Consider the following 16907-nt stretch of genomic DNA (forward strand, 5'->3'; position numbering starts at 1 on the left):
CCTCTCCTCTCCTCTCCTCTCCTCTCCTCCCTTCCACTCCACTCCTTCATTCCTTTCTCTTAGGAATTCTCTTTTAACCCTTCTTCTCTTCTCTTCTCTCTTCTCTTCTCTTCTCTTCTCCTCTCCTCTCCTCTCCTCCCTTCCACTCCACTCCTCCATTCCTTTCTCTTAGGAATTCTCTCTTTAACCACCTAATCTCTTCCCTTCCCTTTCTTCCCCTCCATTTCCTCACTCCACTCCTTATACCTAGGAATCCTCTCTTTTATCCATCTATTATCCTCTCTGCTTCCTTCTCCCTTCTCTTAGGGAGATGCCAGCTAAGCTGTCCAGAGGTTACAAAGGGTGGGCTTCCCAGCTTTCCAGCCTGGCTGCGGGTCCAACTCTTCTGCTTGAATCTGGGTTTGGACACCCCACAACCAACCCTTTCCAGATCGACCCCGGGGTCGTCCGAGGCTAAGAAGGGAAGCACAGATCTGTGGGGGTCCCGCAGGCTGCAGAATCTGCAGTCCCGCAATCCAAACAGAACAGAATAACAGAGTCGGAAGGGACCTTGGAGGTCTTCTAGTCCAGCCCCCTGGGGATGTGGGCTGGTCCCACCCGACTCCCCTTTTGCCCCCCTGCCTGTCGAGATCCTGCACTGGCACCGCTTCTGCTGCCTCACCACATTTTTACGTTTCCTTGCAACCCCCCCCATGGATTGGAATCTATCTCTATCGGAATGGATACGGTCCCAAGTTGTGAATTGCACAATGGAAGCCGTACCCAGACCCACAATGGCAGGAGGATTTCGCAAACTTACTACTGGTTTACTGTTTACACAAATGGGCCACTTTCGTCTTTATAGGCTACGATCTAAAGGCAGTTACTAGGAAGCAGCTGCGTTCAATAATTGTTGTGGCCTGTCGGCCACCGGCCCCTCCAGCAGCCGAGGAGGAGGAGGTGGTGGTGTGGGAATCAGGGCCAGCATCAGGGCAACCTGGGAGCTCCAAGGGGGAAGAGGGAACGGAGCTGTCAGAGAGAAAGAGAGAGAGAGGCGGAGCCTGGGCCACCCGTCAGCCCTCTGATGGAGAGTCAATAGCCCCCAGGTCTGGAGGTGGCTGATGAGGAAAAGGAGGAACAGCTGGGTCCAGTGCCTGACGTGTGGATGCGCAGAAGGCAGAGGAGAGGAGAGCAGTGGAAATCTATGGGCCGGTCCTCGGGACGGAAGAGCCACCACTGCTAGCAGTGAAGAGTTGCTCAAAACTCTGTGTGAGTTTCCGTATCTAAGTCCCATCAGTTATTTTCTTCTATAAAGACAAACCTGACATGTTTGTAGGCTTTCTGCTATGAGATTTTGCATTTACAGAAAGTTTTTTTTAAAAAAACAAACAAAACATTTTAGGGATTTCCTCCGTATCCTACCTGATGTTCTGACCCAAGCTTCCCAAAATCACAAAGCAAACCCCTTTTTATTACGCTAATGTGAATTGCTTTCATTCACATCCAGCAAAATCCCAGCCAACAGTCTTTCAAGGGTGAATTTACAACCACAGACCTTACCAGGCTTGGAGAGTTGCCAGGCCAAGAGCTTCCAAGCGCAGTGCTGTAGCAGAAAATACTTGGCAAGGAGTCAGGAACAAATCTTCACCCTAATAATACGAACTAATTGTCTCCTGCAAACACCCCCCCTTCGCTCCTCTTTATTCCCTATGGGAGGGGCCGTTCACAGTCCACCTGTGCCTTTACTCCCGAATCGGCCCTTGTTCCTCAGCTGTTCCCTTCTTCTGGCAGCTCTGTGCATGTGCACACTGGGAACAGGCTCCAGCTGTTCTTCTTCCCCACTGATCTCCGACTCAAAAGGCAGCTGATAACTGTCAGAGGGCCCTGGCCCCATCTCTGCCTCCGATGCAGAGCCCTCATCAGAGCCTTTCCCAGACTCCAGGACTGGGCCATGTCCCTCCCCAACCTCCTCACTCTCCGAGTCTCCTAGTGGGCCACAACATTACAGAAAAAAAATTTAAAACCAAACATTTAGGGATTTCCTTCGTATCCTACCTGGACCATTTCTGAACCTTCTGGGCCTCTGAACTATCAAAAGCCACATCATAAAAAAATATGAAAGGAAAGATGGTTATTGCTTCACCATTCAAAATGACCTTTGAAATTTCTGTTGTGTATCTCTACACAATGCACTTTATTTTTCGAAGCAATGCTGCTGTACGTCATTCTTCAAGGGTGTGATGACTAAAACACAGCCTTTCATAAAACTCCAGCGGTGAAGACAATTTAAAAAAATAAAAATAAAAGCTGCCCAGTGAGAAGGCCACCTCCGGCTTCATCTTGTTTCAGTGTTTTTATTACTTCTCTCTTATTTCCTCCTCTTTTATTGAAATAAATGAATCTTGGCCAGCGAGGAGAAGAAGGAAAAAAAAAAAACAGGTTTGGTAATAAAACACCTACAGAACTTGCTTCGGCTTGCTGGGAACACTTGTTAAATCGCTGAACCTGGATATAATCTCTTTCTTTGTGCACCTAAAAGGCACCGGTAATCAGCATTTTATCCCCTAACTTGTATAAAACGTTCTGCTGGTTTCTTTTGGGATATGAGAATTCTTTTGAATACTTTGCCTTAAGAATTTGAGAAGCATCTCGCTTTGTGTTCCTAAATCATTACATTGCAATCATAAAGTATATTCAATATAGGAATATAGGAATGTTTGAGTGTGCTTTTTAAGCATTTGACTGAGGAAGAGGAAGAAGAGGAGGAGGAGGAGGAGCAGGGGCAGGAGGAAGAGGAAGACGAGGAGGAGGAAGAAAGGAAGAAGAAAGAGGAGGAAGGAGGAGGAGGAGGAGGAGGAGGAGGAAGGAGGAGGAGGAGGAGGAGGAGGAGGAGGAGGAGAGGAGGAGAAGGGAGGAGGAGGGAGGAGGAGGAGGAGGAGGAGGAGAAGAAGAAGAAGAAGAAGAAGAAGAAGAAGAAGAAGAAGAAGAAGAAGAAGAAGAAGAAGAAGAAGAAGAAGAAGAAGAAGAAGAAGAAGAAGAAGAAGAAGAAGAAGAAGAAGAAGAAGAAGAAGAAGAAGAAGGGTACCTTCCTTTCCATCCTCCTCTCCTCCTCTTCCTTTCTAGCACTAATGAGATTACCTAGTTGGGTCACGAAACATCTGCCAAGAAAACCACCAACCTCAGAGAGCCCCAAGGACCCTTCATTTCAACCCTGAGCTAAAAAGATTCCCCTTTATGAAGACTTTTCATGCTTTAACATACTGGACGAGAAGACCACTTTATATATTTTTAAAAATGCCATCTTTATTTCATATGCTGTAAAAAGCCTTATATAAATATTTATAATGCCTTCTAGTGTAACTTTTTGCAAGCCACAACTACGGAATTTATTTTACTTGATTTTATTTTATTTTTTTGTAAAAAGAGGAAAGGTGCGGTGGCCATTCAAATCCTGAACGTTTTGAAATGAAATTGACCTCAAAACAAAATCAAGATAACAAACCACCTGCTTGAAATGGTTGAAGAAAACGAGAGCATAATCTTGAAGGGCCGATTAATGCCCCAGGAATTGCGGGATACGTGGGTTAAAAAAAAGAGAACAACAAATCCTGCAGTCAGAAATGTAAATATTAAACTCATCTTTTAGACTTAGGGCAGCTTTTAATGAGCTTCGGGCCACGCCAGTAATGTCTGCGGGGGAACAGAATAACAACATTAATATTGTCCTGTAAGTCTCACCCCATTTCTGTATGTGTTGCGATGTTACTCAAAGTGATGAGAAGGGGTGGCTCTTGCAGGAAGCTTCTGTAGATGCTCCACCCCACCCCACTAATGTTGTGAAGCTTCTATCAACTCATAACAGATATCTTTTTTTAAGTTACTCCTCATTTAAAAACAAAAAAAAAAAGAGCGAATCACCTTTTTCATTCAGGAAAAACAAAAGAAAAACAAAACAGAATCGGTCAAGCAATTTCAGGATCTTTGGTACTCAGAGGAGAGCAACATGGCACGCAGCATTGCGGCAACGTTAAATTCGGAAGGAAGGGAAACAAGCAAAAGAAAAAAAAGATGAGCTAACGGCTGAATTGATGCCAGGTGTGTGTGTGTGTGTGTGTGTGTGTGTGTGTGTGTGTGTATATATATATATATATATATATATATATATATATATATATGTGTGTGTGTGTGTGTGTGTATTCCCGTCTTAAGATGTTTTCCAGTGATTTGAGATGAAAGCTGCCGCTCACTTTTATTTGATAAAAGTGGCGTCTCGCTTGTGAAAACAGCCAAAGGCGCACCTTGGGGTTGAATCCGGTTCCAAACCAGTTTGACTCCAAATTACAATCTGAAGGAGTCACTTCTTTTTAGTGTTAAGACTAAGGAGCCCTGAGCGAGGAGAGCAAGAAGCCAGCAGGAGTGGCAAAAAACCTTTGTCAAAAATAGGTCGTTTCAATCCCTTTACCGCAGCTTCTGAAGTCCACCGTCTTTCAATCCGTAGCGAACCACGTTATCGAACCACGTGGCTTCCCCTCCTCTGCGTTTTTTCACACAGGTAATCCTCAACGTACGACCGCAAGCAGAACCCAAAACCTCTGCCATTTAAGCCAGACCTCGGTTCGCTTCCCCTCCCCCTTTTACAACTTTCCTAGCCACGGGTCATTAAGCAAATCGCTGCCGTTCCTAAGTGAGTCACACACTTGTGAAGCAAATCCAGCTTTCACTCTGCTGGTCAGAAGGTTGCAAAAGGGGGAGGGGTCATGTCAACCCTGCATCCGTCGCAAATACGAGTCTGAATTTTGATCACGTGACCATGGGAAGAGGCTGGAAAATGGACATGGGTGTGTGGGGGGGGGGGAAGGCCATGAAGTCGCTTTTCTCAGTGCTGTCGCTGCTTTGGAAGGGGTCATTAAATGAAGCAGGGTAAGTCGAGGATTACCTGTCCTTTCTACCTTCAAAAAAACAAACCATGCCCAGGTGAATTGGAACTGTCCCTTGTTGAAGAACAGACAAGGCTGCTTCTTACACAGACACGACCTTTTGAACACCAGGGCAAACTGACAGGTAGGTCCAACCGGTGGTGGGATTCAGGCAGTTCACACCGGTTCGAGAGAACTGGTTGTTAACGTTCAGAGCAGTTTGGGGAACTGGTTGTTTGAAGAAACCATTAGGGCAGAGAACCGGTTATTAAATTATTTGAATCCCACCATTGGCTCCAACCCTAAACCAAGTGACCCCGTAGAGTTAGAATTGACCCTTATAACGTACATTTCGGGCAGTGCAGATACAAAGAGAAATGTTAATTGCTTCTTCTTCTTCTTCTTCTTCTTGTTTTTCTCTCTCACACTCTCTTTTTTTCTTTAAATTTCCAGTACCTCTGTTGTAATAAAGTTTTAACAAAAATAATTCACTATTCATAGAAGCCGCCAGCTGGCACTGCCAACTAATAAGTCTGTAGTAGTCTCAGAAAATTCTAATCCGGTAGAATTCCTTATGTTTTTTTTCGGGGAGGGGAGGAGGAGAGCCCCGAGACCATGGTCGCCGGTCTGTGGGAACGTCGGAGAGGGTGGAGGTCGAGCGGAGGCGGGCGGGGTACCTGAGTTCTTACGTTTCCTGGCCCACTGTGTGTCTCTCTCTCACAACTTCCCAGCCTTCATGTAAGAAGGGATCGAACCCCGCTGAGTCAGCCCTTCGAATCTCTTGTAGGTGTAATTCAGGAAGACCCAATCTTTGGACTTGAAATCCGGTTCAGTGGTATTCGGCACTGAAATGCAAAAAAGGATTTGATTGTGAGGGCAATGGAGGGATTCAAGGTTACTGTGTGCAAGTAGAAAGTAGGAAGGGGATCTTGAACTACACGTTTATTATTAAACCGCGAGGTCCTCTCTGGGCTGGGTGGTTTTTCTTGCGGATGTTTCATGAGCCAGCTAGGTCAGTCATCAGTACTGGAAGGGAGTGGGGCTTGTGGGGAGGAAGAGGAGGAAGAGGAAGAAGACGAGAAGGGGGGAAATAAAGGTCCTTGGTGCTCTCTGAGTTTGGTAGTTTTCATGACCGAACTAGGTAACATCATCAGTGCTAGAAGGGAGGAGGAGGAGGAGGAGGAGGAGGAGGAAGAGGAGGGGGAGGAGGAAGAAGAGGAGGAGGAGGGGGAGGAGGGGTCCTTGGTGCTCTCTGAGCAGGGTTGTTTTCTTGCAGACGTTTCCTGACCCAACTAGCTAACATAATCAATGCTAGAAGGGATTCTCCTCTTCTCTCCTCTCCACTCTCCCTTCTCCTCTTATCCCCTCCACTCCGCTCCCCTCTCTTCTTTTATCTTTCATTCTTCTCCTTCATTCTTTCTCTCCTCTCTCCCCTCCCTCCATCTCTCCTCTCTCCCTTCCCTTCCTCTCCCTCTTATTCCCTCCTCCCCCTCTCCTCCCCTCTTCTTTTCTTTCATTCTTTTCTCTCTCCTCTCCCTTTTCCCTTCCCCTCCTCCCTTCTTCTTTTATCTTTTGTTCTTTTCTTTCGTTCTTTTCTTCTCTCCTTTCTCCCTCTTCTTTTCCTCTTTGGTTCTTCTCTGTGGTTCTTTCTCTCCCCTGTCCTCTCAACAACGTTGGTATTGTTGCATCCCTGTGTATCACGCTCACCTGGTTGTAAAATATCAGATTCGGGGAATTCGTCGAAATTGGAGGTGTCGTCTATACTTTTGATTTCTATAGTGATCGCAGCTGGCCTTTCCCTAAAACGAAAAGCAAACGTCACACAGATCAAGGCTACAAGCAACATTGCGATCAGCACAACTGAATCTTGCTGCAAAAGATTTCAAATAAACACACCACCTCTAACAAATAAATAAGTAAATATATCTGTTACTTCCATCCTGAATGCATTTAGAGGAGTTTCCAGGTAGATCCAGGTGAGCCCACAATGACCTGGACTTACGACCATTTTTCATAATTATCACCACTGTGGCGTCCCCGTGGTCACATGATCAAAATTCAGACACTCGGCAACTGACTCATAATTATGATGGTGCGGGGTCACGGGATGCCCTTTAGCGACCTTGTGACACACAAAGTCAATGACTACTCTGGTGGCGCAGTGGTTAGAAGGCAGAATTGCAGGCTAACACACTGCCCGCTGCCAGCACTTCGATCCTGACCAGCAAAAGGTAAACTCATCCTTCTGTCCTTCCGCCGTTGGTAAAATGAGGACCCAGATTGTTGGGGGGCAGAGGCTGGCTCTGTAAACTGCTTAGAACCCTGTGAAGTGGTATATAAGTCTACGCACTGTTGCTATTGCTACTAAGCAAACCCAGGAAATATGCAGCTTCTTTAAGGAGACACCAAGAGGTTCAACAGGTAGCTCTCACCTGGGATGTGAAGTATCTATCCCTAAATTTCTCCTGAATTTTTCCATTTTTCGCTAAACCTACCTGATGTGGGCCCAATCCACCCCTTCGAAAAACGCATGGCTCTTAATTTCTTCTACGCTGTTGCTGCCGACTCTGTTTTCCGCATCCGTGCAAAATCTGGAAGAGAGGCAAGGTTTAAAACAAAAAGGAAAGAAAAGTTATTACAGGTAGTCCTTGACTTACAACGATTCATTTAGTGACTGTTTGATGTTACAACGGCACTGAGAAATGTGACTCACGACCATTTTTCACAGTTATGTACGATTGTAGCAGCATCTCCATGGCTACGTGATTCAAATTCAGACTTTTGGCAACTGACTCATACTTATGACAGTTTTCAAAGTCCTGGGGTCACATGATCCCCTTTTGCAACCTTCTCTGACTAGCAAAGTCCAGAGGGAAGCCAGATTCACCTAACAACTGTGTGACTAACTTAACAGATGCAATAATCCGCTTAACAACGTTAGGAAGAAGAGTTGTAAAATGAGGCAAACTCGCTGAACAAACATTTCACTTAGCAAGATAGATTTTGGGCTCAATGGTAGTCATAATTTGAGAATTACCTATATTAAGGTAGCAAAAATGATGCAATCCATCACAGTTTCTAGCCTACAACAATCTGCTTTCAAAAAATATTTGAAACAAAGCAAGAAAGATTTTGGCATCCAAGAAGTCGTCCCTGGCATTTTTGATACCTACAATCAGCCTGAAATTCCATTAAATCACAAGATCTCTGAAAAGATGCTCATCTTTTATCATCTTTTCTATCAGGCGGTTAAAAGGAGGGGTGGGATTCTACCGGTTCAGACCGGTTCGGGCGAACCGGATGTTAAATTTGCACCTGATTCGCCAAACCGGTATTTGAACCAACCAGCTCAATTTTTGCTGTCTGAACTGGATGTAGGAGAGATCCAGGCTGGGCCCAAAGGAGGGGTCAAACCCATCTTCAATCATGAGACCCTTCAGAGTCCCCAGAGAGTCCAGCTCACCGTGAATTCCTTATCTCCCGCTAATTTCCCTTGGCTGTTAGTAGTTCAGATTCTCTTAGAGAGCTTAAGCTTGCAATAAAACCTTTATCGCCGTAACTTTAGACTGTCTGGAACTTCTGATTTCGATGGCACTTGACCCCTTGCTTCAGAGGTGGTATTCAGCAGGTTCTGACCAGTTCTGGAGAACCAGTAGCAGAAATTTTGAGTCATTCGGAGAACCGGCAAATACCACCTCTGCCTGGCCCCGCCTCCATCTATTTTCTGCCTCTCATTGAGTCCCAGCTGATCGGCTGCATCTTCTTTGGTTGCCCTGCACAGGAGAACAGAGCTGGAAAGCAGGTTAGTGGGGTGGGGAGGGGATGGGATTTCACAGTAACCTTCCCCCAGGAGTGAGGAGGGAATGGAGATTTTACAGTATCCTTCCCCTGCCACGCCCACCATGCCACGCCCACAGAACCGGTAGCAAAAAAAATTTGAATCCCAACGCTGCCTTGCCTCCTTTCCACTGCTTTGTTGGCCAACTTAATGCTTAGAAATCTACCCTTGCACGACAGCCCTTCCCTCCCACAAGCTAAGTTTCTCTGGCGAGCGATTCTAGCATTGTAATGTAAAGCCTCTTCAGCATAATGACAAAGCAAACTAGATGATCAATAACAGGCTAATGTAACATAACACTTGATCTACTTACTTTAAAATGAGGTCCTTTGCTTTTTCTGAAATGGGCACTTCCGGCGGAAATACCAACGTTTCTTTCCAGTTCATAATTTTTCTATACGTTTCTTGCGGTGTTTCGGAGCAAAAGGGAGGATATCCTGTAGAATGGTAGGAAATGAAAGCGTTGAACTAGAGATGGACAATATTTAAGTACCTGGAATAAATTTGATACACAGCATCGTATCAATTCCCCATGGTTCTCCCACCAAAACGAATTTCCCCAACATCTCAGGGGTTGCCCACAAAGAAGAGGGAGTCAAGCTATTTTTCATAGCACCAGAAAGCAGGACAAGAAGCAATGGGTGGAAACTAACCAAGGAGAGAAGCAACCTGGAATTAAGGACAAACTTCCTAACAGGGAGGACAATTAGCCAGTGGAACTGCTTGCCACCAGAAGTTGTGGATGCTCCATTGCTGGAGGTTTTTAAGAAGAAATTGTCTGAAATGGGATAGGGTTTCCTACTTGAAGAGAAAGTTGGGCTAGGAGATCTCTAAGGTCACTTCCAACTTTATTATTCTGTCATTCTGAAATGCTGCCCTCCCTCCCTCCCTTCCTTCCTTCTCCATCACTGGAGGCTTTTAAGAAGAGATCGGACAGCTATTTGCCTGGAATGGTCTAGGGTTTCCTGCCTGAGCAGGGGGTTGGACTAGAAGACCTCCAAGGTCCCTCCCTTCCAACTCTGCTTTCTATTCTATTCCTTTGAAAATGAAGGCGATCCGATCAGCCAATCCTAAAGGAGATCAGCCCTGACTGTCCTTTGGAAGGGCAGACCCTGACGCTGAAGCTCAAAGACTTTGGCCACTAAAGGAGAAGATGATAAAAAGACCCCCTGAGGTTGGGAAAGATGGAAGGCCGAAGGGGAAGGAGAGGACAGACAATGAGATGGTTAGATGGGGTCACTGACGCAATGAACGTGAGTTTGTACAAACCCTGTGCTGTTAAGGTATTGGGATTTAAGAACTGCCCAGCAGCAAAACTGATGTAATATAAGGCTGATGCAATGAAGATGAATCAGCATCAGTGGTGGGATTCAAATATTTTTGCCACCGGTTCGATGGGTGTAGCTTGGCGGGCATGCTTTGCATGCGTGCACACTTTGTGTGCATGCGCGCACCAAACACACACTTTGTGCAGGCGCAGAGGTGTTCTAACTCGCCTCCTGCAAGCCTGCACGATCCCAGTCGCTTCAGCAGCTGCCCCGCAGCACTATACTGTGCCGCGCAAAGCAGCTGCGCTTCAAATTCAGCAGATAAAAGTGATTATGGGAGTCCGGACGGGCGGGCGGACCCAACATCAGAGCGGCGGAGAGAACTGGTCTCCGCTGCTCATCGCTGCTACTGGCTCGCCAGAACCGGGCTGAACCAGTCGAATACCACCACTGATCAGCATTAGTACTGCCTCTTTAAGAACGAGGATGAATCAGCATAGGTTCTACCTCTTTAAGAGGTGTCTATACAAAGGCAGCCATTACAGGGCGTTTTCTCTCTCCTTGTGTCCTTTATCAATTGCTGAGTTCTCAGTGTAGAGTTAAGAAGATTGATTGCTTGTCAGGTATTTGCCTACCATGTATATTTCTGTATATGTCTTGTAGATAAACCACTGTTAAATGTCTGTCTTTGTGTGCTGTGTTTTGCTCCTGGGTTATCTCATAATGGCAGTCACGTTGCAAATGCTCTGACATGTGCTTACCCTCTTCGCCTAGGACAACCTCTTTTTAATTGCAGGCCCCATTTGTTCCTCTCACCTATTAGCATTTCGTACATGATGACTCCCAAAGACCACCAATCACAGAGTTTGTTGTAACCCGTTTGCATGAAAACCTCAGGCGCGATGTAGTCTGGAGTCCCAACAGTAGAATAGGCCTGAAAAAAGATATTTCAAAAAGAGAGAGAGAGAGAGAGAGAGATTCAGGCCACCTTCTAAAACCAATCCAGGGTTATTATGTCTTTCCAAGAAAGCAGCTGTTCTGTCCTAAGCTTCCCCAAAAAGCACTAAGCCAACTCTGAGTCCCAGCAAAACCTCTTTTATTAAATGAATGTGAATTTAGTGCATTCACATTCAGCCAACGGCTTGGCGAACAGTCTTACATAGGTATACTTATTAGCTCAGACCTTATCTATCTTGGAAAGCTGCCCGGTAAATATTTCCACACTCAGTGCTGACAGGGGAGGGCTGGGTTACAAAGACAATTCTTCAAAAGGCTGGAACGAATGAATGAATGAGCAAGTTGTTTCCTGCAGAAGCCCCCTCCCCTTTTGCTCCTCTTTTAATCTCTATGGGAGGGGCCATTCATCGTCTACCTGTGGCCTTACTTCCATGTCGACCCTGAGTTCTTAATTGTGCCTTTTTTTGGCAGCTCTGCGCAGGCTGGGAACTGGTTCCAGAAGCTCCCCCATCCTCACTGCTGTACGAGACCAAAGGCAGCTGACGACTGCCAGCCTGCCCTGGCCCCATTTCTGCCTCTGATGCAGAGCCCTCGTCTGAGCCTTCCTCAGCCTCCAGGACTGGCCCATGTCCCTCCCCAACCTCCTCACTACTGTCCAACTCTGCTGCCACTGGCAGGCCACACGAGCAGTCTAGTTCTGTAGTCTAGTTCTGTAGTCTAGTTCGGTTTTTACGCATTCTCTGAAAATGGCATTGTTTCACATTGTTTACTTCCAGTTTCTGGCCAAAAATAAATAAATAAACAACAGGCACTGGGGGAAATTGATCCCACAGTCCTTCTCCTCCTCCTCCCCCCTTTCTCCTCTACTCCTCAAACCCACCCCTCTCTTCTAGCACTGATGATGTTACTTAGTTGGGTCATGATATGTCTGCAGGAAAACAACCAAGCTCAGAGAAGACCAAGGACTCCATTCCTCCTTCTCCTCTTCTCCCCTCCCTCTCTCCTCCTCTCCTCCTCCTCCTCCTTTCTAGCATTTGATGATGTTACTTAGTTGGGTAATAAAACATCTGCAAGACTACAACCCAACTCAGAGAATGCCAAGGACCCTACAGTCCTCCTCTTCCTCCCCCCTCCTTCTCCTCCTCCTCCCTTCTAGCACTGATGATGTTACTTAGTTGGGTCATGAAATGTCTTCAGGAAAACAACCAAAGGGTTCCACAGTTCAACTCTCTGAGCAACCCCCCCCCCTTCCAGCACTGATGATGTTACTTAGTTGGGTCATGAAATGACTGCAAGAAGAAAACCAAGCTCAGAGAGCTCCAAAGGAGGCCTTGAAGACTGCCTAACTTCCTCCAAACATTTTTACATTGGAAGGACTTTGCAGAACTCAACCAGGTCTCTGGGGATTCATACTCACCAGTTGTCTCCTGTTCTTCTTCCACGTTTCTGCTTTTCTTTTGGAGTTCATATTCTGAAAGGCTGAGTCACAAAGCAAAGAGACAACTGAATGCTTTCCATTTTAACGGAATCATAAAAATTCAGCCTGCCTATTGTTCCAATGCAGGATACAAAAGAGGGCAGGAATGAATTACAGGGCATTTGCTCATGCAAACGTTAAAAAAAGTTATTTTAATTATTTCTTTCCCTCCCTAAATGTCTCATCAATGTAGACTTCCAATGCATTAAGAGCAGCTCTACGTTGGAGAGACAATCTTGAAAACGGTACATCTTAAAATTTCCCGAACACCAAAATCCATAAAACGTGGAACTGCTTGTTCAAAAGACATATTAGGACATAACTTGGAGGCATCCAGCTACAGTTAGTTCTCAACTTACAACTGGTCACTTAATAAATGTTTGAAGTTACGTGTCAAGTCAAAAATATTTCTCTGGTCTTTTAGAGTTGCCAGCAGAAAGGGAGTGGGGGGAAGTAGTGCATTCCTTAAATGCTTCATAGATAATTTCTAGGCGGCCAAAGCTTCTGGCATGCAAGATTATTACTGGAGGGTATGACTGATGACTCTTGGCTATGGATGTGTCCCATTGGAGAATATACATCCAGGGGATGGGGGAAGACTAGGGTCAAGGGGGAAATGAATGATGTGTCTCAGAGTCGGCTGCACCCAGGTAGCACTGGCATGTTTCACTCCTAATAAATCTTCTTTAAACTCTGAGAGTTGTGGCTAGAGACTCATGATTTAAATGGGGGTTGATGCTGGAGACCTGACATTACTCTTGCCAAAGCTGCTTATGGCCTGTTCTCGGCGTTACGACAGCCATATTCCCTCCCTATCCCCCACGGTCCCATGATTGGATTTTGGACACTTGGCAATCTGCTCACCTTTATGTCCATTTGTAGCATCCCATGGTCACATGACCATGATTTGGGAAGTGTTTCTTTTTTTTCTGGTGGCCAGTTTCCATTGTTTACTTCTGGTTTCTGGCCAAAAATGCCCATTGGGGAAAATTGATTCTATCATTCTCCTTCTCCTCCTCCTTCTTCTCCCCCTCCTCCGCCCCTTCTCCTTCTCCTCCACTCCACACACCCGTCTCCCTTCTAGCACTGATGATGTTACCTAGTTGGGTCATGAAATGTCTGCAAGAAAACAACCAAGCTAAGAGCACTAAGTCACTGATCTCCTCCTCCTCCTCTTCCTCCCCTTCAATAAGCATCACCTCTTCCTCCTTCTCCACTCCACAAACCCCACTCCCTTCTCGCAATGATGATGCTACCTAGTTGGGTTATGAAATATCTGCAAGGAAGCTACCAAGCTCAGAGACCACCAAGGACCCCCAGTCGCTCTCCTTTTCCTCCTCCTCCTCTCCTTCATTGCCGCCACCACCTCTTCTTCTCCCTTCATTCCTCTCCGCAAACCCCACTCCCTTCTCGCACTGATGATGTTGCCTAGCTGGGTCATGAAACGTCTGCAAGGAAACCACACTGCTCAGAGAGCACCCAGGGCCTACCGTTCCATCCCGCGCCACAAATATTCTCCTCCATCAATACAGTATGCAGAATATTTATCGCTAAAAGTGGAATGTGCAGTACTCACAGAAGTCACTCGGGGGGTTATGCGTAAGGTTTCTGTAGAATTCAGTTCGGTGAGCTTTCTTTAAACCTGTGCATAGCCCAAAATCAGAGAGTTTTACATGGCCCTACAGGAAGAAAACATTGCTCATATGATTAATCCAGGCGGTTGATGTAAATATGTACTTCTGGAGCAATTCCCCGATTTACATCTCACCATCAAGCAGGCCAAGCACAAAAGTTGCCAGTTCATCATGTCTGAGCCATCAAGAGAGGCAAATGGATGGATTTGAAGCAAACTTTTATTACTCTTTTATTTGCAAAATTTATTGGCCATCCATCCTACCACACAGTAACTCTGGGCGGCTTATAATATTAAAGATAAAACTGTATAAAACATAACACACACACACACAAAATACAGGTAATCCTCGACTTACAACAGTTCATTTAGTGACGGTTCAAAGTTTTAACGGCGGCTGAATAAAGTGACTTATAGTGACTCAGCAACTTTCAGCTGGGAGGACTTCAACTCCCAGAATTCAATTCCCGGAAGTGTGGACGTCAACTTCCGGAATTCTATTCTGGGGAATTCTGGGAGTTGAAGTCCACCCAGCTGAAAGTTGCTGAGACATCCCATCCTAGAACAAGGACACAAAAGAGAGGACACGTATGAATATTACATACCTTTGCATCCAGCAAAAGATTATCGGGTTTAATATCTCTGTGAATAAACCCCAGCTGGTGAATGGCGTCGATAGCGAGCACGGTTTCGGAGATATAAAACTGTGTCTCTTCCTCAGAGAGTGTATCCTTCTTCATGAGCAAAGTCATCATATCACCTGAATCAGAGAGAACAAGACACAAGACTGTATTTAGCTGGAGTTGAGCTGCAAAAAGCAAGGAAGACAAACTGAGTTAATTGTGAGCAGCTTCCTTCGTTGCTTCTCACCTACAGACAGAATCTTGCCAAACTAAAGCAGACCATTCGGATCATTATAGTCTGGGAATTGCGAGGAAGGAGCCGCCTTATCTCTTTGCCTCCCAGCTGAAGTCTCTAAACTTCGCTGTCTCTTGGTCCTCTGGAATGCAGCCCCCTCCCTTCTGGGAATCCAGACTACATTCTACCACAGCTGGTTTCGATAGAGGAAAAAAAAAAAGAATAAAAATGACACCATGATCTCCCACGCCTCCACTCCACCGGTTCACCTCCCAAATACCCCTGACCTAATGTAACCTCCCTATCACAAGACCCTTTCACTGATGACTCACACCTGACCCATCACAAGACCCTCACTTGACACACCCACACCTGAAACAGAAGGACACCGAGACTGACGGAAACTAACACAAAACCACAGAGAATGTACCTTCCCCCTCAAATGATACAATCTCCACTATTCCAAACATTACTCTGAGAATATGGCAGGATCACAGAACATAGAATAATAAGGTTGAAAGAGACCTTGGCAGTCTTCTGGTCCAACCCCCAGGAGACCCTCTACCGTTCTGGACAAATGGCTGTCCAATCTCTTCTTGAAAACCTCCAGTGATGAAGCCCCCACAACTTCTGGAACTAAGCCGTTCCATGGATTAACTGTGGACCTTAATCGCAAAGGATATTTCAATAAGGGATAAGCAGAAGGCATTCCAGGAGGGTTATGGCCCACACTCCATTGCTACCAACATTCATGGTTTTGGTTTTTATAGGTTTGTGTTGGATTTATCTTAATGTTATTGGGGCACAGACTCCAAGTCAATGCAAATAAAATATTTCCCACCATTAAGAGAGAGATAAAAAATGGCTGCCAGGCTGAAGACCTGATTGTCAACACAAATCTTGGCCTTGGGGGGAAATGGCGGTTTTTCACCGAAAATATTTGCTGAATTGTTCAATGATTCCCTGAAATAATTTCACGGAATTGTTTACCTCCTGGAAGAAACTCCATAATCAAGTAAAGGTTGCGTTTGTCCTGAAAACTATAGAACATCTTCACGACCCAGGCACCATCAGCTTCTACTAAGATGTCCCTTTCTGCTCGTATATGAGCCACCTGTCAATCAAATCAAAGTTGAAGGTAAAAAATGGGTTTGCCTACCAAACAAATGTGTACATAAACAGTTTTCAAGGCAATGAAACTTTTATTGCTGTTAGGTGCAAGGCAACCTTTCCCAACTCGCTGGCACTCAGCACAAGTTAATCTTGTAAGTCGAGAATTACCTATAGTTTGTTCTTCAATCCCACTGTCAGAATTAGTAATGATATTTTGATATTATAGAGGTCATCTGCGCATCTACCATGAGTGGTACAGTGGCCTAGAGGTGGAGCGCTCACCTCACAATCAGGAGACTGTGAGTTCGATCCTAAATATTCTCTCTCTGGGCAAACTGAGAACATATCTGTGGAACAAAACTCCGCATTGATGACAGGAAGGGCATCCAGCCAGTAAACACTTGGCTGCATTCAGTTGCCCAGACTCCACCCCGCAGGGGATTATGGGGTCATTAAAAGAAGATGATCTGAGCATCTCCCAGGACCAGTGCAAATTCGGTTCAGTGTTGTCCATATCACACTGAGCTGCTCAAATCAGTCCTTGGTCAAAACAACTAGTTAACACATACAATTCACCGCAAAAATATATGCCTTTTAGACATTGGTTTGCACGTGCTTTAAAGTTATATTTGAAAAAAAAAAGAGAGAGAGAGACATACTTGCTCTTTTTCCAGCATGTCAGCTTTTCTCAATATTTTCATGGCATATATATGACCCGTATCTTTTTTCTGAACTAATCGGACCTGTGGATTAAAAAAAAAAAAAAGGAGCTTTGAATCATGGACTTCCAAGTTCGAAGCGCTAATTTAAAACAATGCATAAACTTTTCCTTTCTGGTTGTTCCTAAAAGTCAATGCAATCCTAAATT

At 45.4% G+C, this 16907-nt stretch overlaps 1 protein-coding gene across 2 annotated transcripts in view; it reads right to left on the bottom strand.

Annotated features, from left to right (window-relative positions):
• Positions 1-4954: 4954 nt before the first annotated feature.
• STK38L (serine/threonine kinase 38 like) overlaps positions 4955-16907 on the bottom strand; it is a 33573-nt gene continuing 21620 nt past the window's right edge. For both annotated transcript variants that reach the window (XM_026667875.2, XM_087967896.1), the window contains 10 exons: positions 16699-16782; positions 15917-16040; positions 14674-14828; positions 14012-14114; positions 12376-12437; positions 10818-10935; positions 9047-9170; positions 7391-7486; positions 6603-6694; positions 4955-5740 (listed from right to left, as the gene is read on the bottom strand). In XM_026667875.2, the coding sequence (XP_026523660.1) occupies positions 5613-5740; positions 6603-6694; positions 7391-7486; positions 9047-9170; positions 10818-10935; positions 12376-12437; positions 14012-14114; positions 14674-14828; positions 15917-16040; positions 16699-16782 (1086 nt within the window). In that variant the 3' untranslated portion in view covers positions 4955-5612. The remainder of the gene's footprint in view (positions 5741-6602; positions 6695-7390; positions 7487-9046; positions 9171-10817; positions 10936-12375; positions 12438-14011; positions 14115-14673; positions 14829-15916; positions 16041-16698; positions 16783-16907) is intronic.

This window comes from Notechis scutatus, chromosome 6 (genome assembly GCF_049901735.1).
Source record: "Notechis scutatus isolate UNSWTSFEM ecotype Mainland chromosome 6, rNotScu1.2, whole genome shotgun sequence".
NCBI classification, from domain to species: domain Eukaryota; kingdom Metazoa; phylum Chordata; class Lepidosauria; order Squamata; family Elapidae; genus Notechis; species Notechis scutatus.